We start from the raw sequence: 7,500 nt of genomic DNA on the forward strand, positions 1-7,500 counted from the left end.
GTGTGTGTGTGTGTGTGTGTGTGTGTGTGTGTGCGTATGCGTGTGTGTGTGTGTGTGTGTGCGTGTGCGTGTGTGTGTGTGTGTGTGTGTGTGTGTGTGTGTGTGTGTGTGTATATTAAAAAGTATTATATATAGAGAGAGAGAAAATCTGATTAACTACTGAATTACAGACACGATCAGGACATTTGAACTTCTTACAGACTCGAGCTGATGTCAGAACAGGAATTTATTCTCTGAAATGAATTAACTAAAGATACAGCAGGGTTTTAGATCAACTTCAGACACTCAGACACTCAGGAACATGGAATTGTGTTCTGAAATATCATATTTCACATCTGCAGCAGGCAAGTTCTGAGTGTTTTTATTTCATTAGAGAAATATTTTATATTGATATATTTATCTGCTGGGTTTTGCATCACAACATGCTCTAAAGACGGACTTCTAATTCTTTTATAAATAATTAACAAACAAACAAAATAAATAAATAAATAAATAATAAAAATAAATACATTTATCTAAAAATAATATTAAATAAGATATTTTAAGGTTTTTCTCTTAATGTGGCTTATTTTATATAATAGAAGAAGAGTGATTAACATAATATAATTATTTGACAGAGAGAGAGAGAGAGAGAGAGAGAGAGAGAGAGTGGTTTGTTTGCATTTTTTTGTTTGTTTGTTTGTTGGTTAATTTTTTGTTAATTAATTTTAAATCCAAATTTATTTTAGTTCCAATTTTATAAAAAAAAAAAAAGTATTTCAGAGAAAATTCCATATACATCTTTTTTTTCTTATAAAAGAACCTTTAATTATCCAATACTCCACCGTCTGTTCTCAGAATTAATGTAGCAAGTGGATTATTTTTAATTATTCAAACTGAAGGAACCAAAACGCTTAGTGTTTAACTCCTGACAGCTTACGCTAAAAATAATTTGCATTAACTGGGGTTTCTACTACACACTCTGTAAATGAAGGCTTGGTCTTTTAAAGCTGCACTGAAGAATTGAAGGTTCTTTACTTCAAAAAGAGAAATGACTTGTAATAAAAAAGCCGTGTGGTTCTACCTGGAACAGTGATGAGTTTCCCTGCAGGGTCGAGTGAAGAACCTTCAAAGGGGTTTTCTAACAGTACAGTATATCAATTCTTATCTTAGATTAATTCTGTACTTTTTATCTCTCGTGATATTTGGTGTAAATAAATAAAGCAGCATATAAGAACCCTCTGTATCACACTCCCCGTCTGTCTGGGAAATGGTTTGCTCCGTCCACACCTACATAATTTTGGTTAAACTCAGATTTGTGTGTGTGTGTGTGTGTGTGTGTGTGTGTGTGTGTGTGTGTGTGTGTGTGTGTGTGTGTGTGTGTACAGCAGCAGCTACAAAATCGAAACACATGTAAAGGTTTCAGGTTGACTGTGCTGATTGTAACACACTCTCAAATCAGACTATTCACCCACACACACAAACACACACACACACACAAACACACAACAATCACGCTATTTAAAAGAACAGATTGAATGACACTAAGGTGTGGGTGTTTAACCTAAGGAGATGAAAAGATCTCACTGCACTTCTACTACTAGTGTTCTATTCAATATTCTGTCCAATGTTCTATTTAATGTTCTTTTTTCCGATGTTCTGCCCAAAACTCTATACACAGATTTGGGCAGAACTTTGGAAAGAACATTAAATAGAACATTGGACAGAATATTGAATATCGAATGTTTAGACCAATATTTGGTCAAATGTTCTGTTGTTGTCTGAATGTTCAGTGTTGATGTATTTTGAAAGTGTAAATACAACAGAATCAGAAGTTTAGTTTCTTTAAAATTGCAGGAAGATGTGTTTAAAGAACATGTCCTCACAAACACAGAACTGTGTGAACTGAAGGGCTCAGGAAATTGTGGGGTCCATGCACACATAGAGCTTTAGGAACACCAAGAACTAGAAAGTTAGGACTTTGAAAACATAATATTCAGATAACAAATTATTAATGTTTTAAGCATCAGGAACATAAGACATCGGTAAAATAAAGACCCCAGAAAACTGAGCACATAAAAATATAGAAACCATGAGAAAAGGAGCTTAGAAACAATGAACCTGTGAAGTCAGAATATAAAAAAAAATAGATGATTGAAACATTGGAGCATAGCAATATAAGAAAATAAAGCATTAGGAATTCTGGGCTGTGGAAAATAGAACTCTGATACTATGAAGATCTTAAAACATGAAGTTTGAAATCACATGAACAAGTCCTTGTGTACAAAGCATCCAAAACTGCAGGATCTTTATAGTGTTCTTGGAAAGCAGTGGTTATGGGGAGAGGGTGAGCAGGTAGAAGCAGTGAGATGCTCTGGTCATGTTCTGCAGTGAAACCTTAGGCTATAGCATTCATATGGATTTTTCTTTAGCACCTACCACCTAATTAAACATTGATACAAACCTTTTAATTGGCATTCCCTCATGCCTTTTTCATCAAGAAAATTCTCCCAACTCATTCATACTGCAACAAATTTTTCAGGAATGTGGGATGTCCAGCAATTCCAATCCATGAAGGCTCTACTTCACTTACAGGATGTAATGGATCTGCTGTCAATGTTTTGGTGCCAGATACCACAGAACTCCTTCAGAGGTCTTGAGGAGTCCAGGCCTTTACATGTCAGAGCTGTTTTAGTGGCACAAAGGGGAACCTACAGAGCATTAGGATGTTATTGTTGATCTGTGTAGACGCTGAGAACATGGGTCATTAGAAACATCAGAAAACATGAGAATGGAATCTTGGAAAGCCTGAACAGATGCTTTGAGAACACAGAACTCTGGAAATACTAGATTCTAGAAATGTATCAGGAACATGGAAAAATATGGCATTGAGAAGTTTGGACATACTGTAGGATTCTTTTAGTGCTGTACATCAGAACACACAGTGTGCACAGGTGGAAGTATAAATAAGAGCTGAAGAAGTTTTATCACACCAACACCATTTGAGTGAAGGGTTAACGCCTGAAGCTGCATGCAGGCTGTAAAGATTATTTATAGTGTTGTGCATTATGAACTGAAGAGTTAGCAGCAGTAAGCTGAGACAAACTTTACAGCATCTGCAGTGTGTTTATTCCACGTCACTGAACCCGACCTGCTGAGCTAAAAGCAGAGTGGCATCTGCACTATGTCCCTCAAATGTGTGTGTGTGTGTGTGTGTGTGTGTGTGTGTGTGTGTGTGTGTGTGTGTTATGAGCTCCACATGATCTATTAATCTTCCAGAGAGACTCAACACCGCTAATGTGTATATAACATACATGCTAATGTGCTATACATGCTAGAATGCTAAATATGCTAAAACATACTGCCAGCCATGTTGGCAGATTGCCCAGCAAGCTTCACATATTTATATGTAGTACAGTGCATTCTAACTAGCTAAGAATCATGGTGAGTTCTGAATGGGTAAGGTGAGTATGCAGTGTTCTGATTGGCTGAGAGCAGTCCTGGGTTACGATTGGCCGAGAGACTGTAGTTTGTGTACTGTAATGTAATTATAATCTTTATTTAATATAGCACCTTTAAAAGTTACATCCTAAAACCTTTACAGGCAGGAGTGAAAGAAGAAATAATAATAATAATAATAATAATAATAATAATAATAATAATAATAATAATAATAATAATAATTAATTAATTGATTATTTACTTACTTACTTACTTAATTAATCGATTAATTAAGTAAGTAAGTAAATACATCACAGATACATCACAAAAAAACACCTGAAAGTTATCCTAAAAAGTTTTTCGAGCAGATTTGAAAAAACAAATGTCTAAGAGAGTTCATCAGATTTGGTGGATGGGAGGAAAAATCCTGATCACCCATAGAATGTAAACAGGTAGGAGGAACATCTAAAGAGCAGTATCAGAGGAGCGGAGATCACGACTTGGAGTGTAGAAAGTTAAAATAATGTGTTACATAATGAGCTGTTATACCATGTAGGGGCTTAAAGTGTAGATCAGCATACGAATTTATAAATCCATCCAGAATCCAACAGGGAACCAATGAAAAGACTCCAAAGCCGGAGAGATAGAATCACCCGACCTGGTCTTTATCAGAATCTTACCAGCTGAATTTTGGACAACCTGTAATTTGTTTAATGTAGATTTTAAAATGCCAAACAAAAAAGATAAGATGCGCCGCAGCTTTGTGATGTTCCTGGATGAAAATATTAGATTGTAACTGGAGAGTCGAATGTTATGTTTGTTTCAAAATTCACGCAGAGATGTTTTAGCTTTTAAATGAAACTCCAAAGAAAGTAACGCTGTATGTTCGTGTTTCGTCTCTGGCAGTCTCAGAGCAGCTACGATAATGAGGATTATGATGGAGCTCGCCGTTTGGGGAGAAAAGCTCTGCACATGGGCATTGCTTCTTTCATCATCGGCATACTAATAATTATTACCTTCTGCATCGTACACTTCACTACGGTATGAGCACAAACACACACACAAAAACACACACACACACACACACACACACACACACACACACACACACACACACACACACACAGTGACATTGTTCCTGTCAGCATGTAAACATAAAGATTTCCTTCACTTTTATATGATTGTGCAAATAATTGAATGTCTTTAAACGCTGAGAGCCTGCAGGTAAAATCCTCTGTGAAATGGAAGAATTCATCTAGTTCTTTGAATGCAGGCATCTTAGGTCCTCATTCAGACTTTTGTCATATTACGACTGGACTGCTGGAACTCAGTTCTGGCAGCTCGGCGTCCAAGCGAGATTCAGCCTCTGCAACTGATCCAAAATGCAGCTAGATGTCAACGTTCCTAAAATCTCCACCACCATCACCACCCTTCAGCTTTGTTTCCTCCACCGGCTTCCTGCATCTGCCTGCAACACATCGCTCCCCCAAGCCCCGAGTACAGTCCAACTGGTCTCTCCATCTTTAGGGTACAAAGAAGGAATACATCAAGATGGATGCCATGCATCTAGATGGTGGAAGGAACGTCCCCTAGATTTCTGAACAGCTGAATCACTAGCAGTCTTTAAATGATGACTAAAGATCTACATTACGTCCCGATCAGACTTTTGAGACTGATGGTATTTTTAGTCCGTGACCGAGTGAACCCGTCCCCGGATGTATTTATTGATAGAGATTTGAAAGCACTTTGGTGATTCACTCTGGATAAAAGCACTTGTTCACATTCATTAGATCTGATTTGTGCTGCGCCGCTTAGCTTTGTTTACTTACTACTGCAAGCAACAAGATACCTCTTAGTTTCCCAAATGCAAAATCTGATACATAAAACAATGATGCGTAAACAGTGAGAGTTTCCAGCTGACTAGGAGAGAGGGTTCTCAATAGCAACAACTTATGAGGGAAGGCAACCAGGTGGAGCTCCACCCATCTTCAGACCAGTGCTGGTTTAAACACACCTGCACATCTATCTGGAGAAATCGTCTTCATATCCTGGAGTTCTGTCCACCAAAGAAACAGAAAGTTTGGTGTTTAGTCTCAAGTCTTGCTTACAGATTTATAGTGCAGTAGAAGAATAACAAATCTAATCCAGGAGCCTCTGACCACCTTAAAACAAGCAAACAGTTCATTAATTTTAAGAATGGACTGAGCATCAGAACACACCTTCTGTTTGAGGTGGCAGTCAAGATCATGTTGTCAATGTCAGGAAGAGACTGTTGTCTCCTCTTAGAGAAGATTTGGCAACCAGAAATATTTTGTGATCTAAGATCAGTGTTGCTGTTTTCTAAACCTTGGAACCTGATGTCAGAATTCCACCCACTTTCTTGGTTGCATTTGATGAGACTTAAAAGGAAATAACCAAAGCATCAGGTAAAGACCCTTGACCATGCCAGAAGACACACCTCATCAGTTACTGGACACCCTGGAGTCACACACACCAGCTTTTAATATCTTGATACTGTTCCAATAGCTGTTTTTGGAACCCTAAAGGTCCTATGGGTATAGGCCTTGCCCACGTGTCTTAGACTTGATAGGTAACACCATGATACTGGTAGTGATTCATCAGTTTTTAAAGGTCTGCTGCATTATAAGTGCTCTTCTACATCTCCAGACACAAGGTCATGTTAGTCTCACCTACAGTTTCCTTTTGGAGTCTCACAACCAGGTGGAGAAATAAATCAGAACTTGATAATGATTTGCACAGTGACTGTGAGCAACAGGAAGAAATTTCTTTACTGGGTCCAGTATGTTTCACTCATCCACCAGACCAACCATTGCAGTGTGTTCTTCATTATCTGCCTCTCTTGGATTTAAAGTGGAGATGGGATTCCAATAGAGGATGGCAATTTTGAAGGCAGTGAAAAGGTCGGGGCATAAATCTACATCCACAAACATCTAAAGAGGGCTATAATGAGACCACCCCTGCAGAGAGACCACCTCTATATAAAGAGGAGGCTTTTTACTGTCACGTGTACATTACAGCACACTGAAATTCCTTCTTCACGTATCCCAGTGATGTTAGGAAGCTGGAGTCAGAGCACAGATTCAGACACGATACAGCGCCCCCTGGAGCACTGAGGGTTCAGGGCCCAAGAGAGGCAGTTTGGCGATACTGGTGCTTGAACCCCTGACCTCCGAGCAGTAACCCAGAGCCTTAACCACTGAGATCCCACTTCCTCCAGAGAGACCACCACTTTAGACAATCTAAGAGTCCCTTAGTTACACTCTAATTACCAACACTAAACATCTTAGTCTCTCTCTACCTTGTGCTTTGGCTTCCACCATTTCCTCGTTCCTTCTGCAGCTTTGTTGAACACAGCATTGTTCATTTAGTTGCTTTGTTGACTCTAGAAAGATCCAAAATGTACTAATTTTTGCTGACTTTTGCTAATCAATATCCACCCTTCCTAGCTAAGCTCCTTCTCCTCTTCTGTAAGCACTTAACCCTGGTCAGGGATGATCATGGTCCAGATCCAAAGCCTGTCCCAGGAACAGTGGGTACAAAGTGAGAATTTCAATGCAGGGAATAATAGAGAGGTGGATGGAAACCAGAGAACCCTGAGAAAACCCGCAAGTGAATCAGCAACCCTGGAGCAATCATCTCTACCCTGCAGTGTCGCTGTTTAGCTCTAATAAGGACCTTGATGTCTTAAACTGATTCAGTAAAATCTGTAAAGATCTGAAAAAGCCTCTAAAATCAGTAAAAATGTTCATGTTGTTTTTTTTTTCAGCACACTATCTGAGCGTGCAGAGGAAAATCACTAGAAATAGATTCAGCATGAAGTTCGTCATGACCTCTGATGGACTCGCAGGAGAAAGCGAGATGTGGCTCAGAGGCGCCCCCTGCAGCTCTGTACAGTGTTTATGGCTAATCTGTACACTTGTATATTCTAACGCAGTTCTAAACTCCAGAAAGTGTAAATTCTGGTCCAGAGTGGGAAAACCAGATGTTTATTTTATATGTGTTTCTCATGTTATAGAGCCTGTTTTCATGCTAGTACACATCGTTAACTTCAGTTTACTG

The 7,500-nt window shown here is 38.8% G+C and overlaps 1 protein-coding gene across 2 annotated transcripts in view; it reads left to right on the plus strand.

Annotated features, from left to right (window-relative positions):
* The window catches only part of LOC310733250 (transmembrane protein 233), a 12,649-nt gene that overhangs the window by 4,475 nt on the left and 674 nt on the right, over positions 1–7,500 (plus strand). The window contains exons 2-3 of one of the 2 annotated variants that reach the window (XM_083554321.1): positions 4,327–4,461; positions 7,208–7,500. The exon at positions 7,208–7,500 is cut by the window's right edge and continues 674 nt beyond it. In XM_083554321.1, coding sequence (XP_083410447.1) covers positions 4,327–4,461; positions 7,208–7,219 — 147 coding nt within the window. In that variant the 3' untranslated portion in view covers positions 7,220–7,500. The remainder of the gene's footprint in view (positions 1–4,326; positions 4,462–7,207) is intronic. The other variant, XM_083554322.1, reaches the window with a different exon arrangement.

This window comes from Silurus aristotelis (genome assembly GCF_946808225.1).
Source record: "Silurus aristotelis genome assembly, chromosome: 11".
Lineage (NCBI taxonomy): Eukaryota > Metazoa > Chordata > Actinopteri > Siluriformes > Siluridae > Silurus > Silurus aristotelis.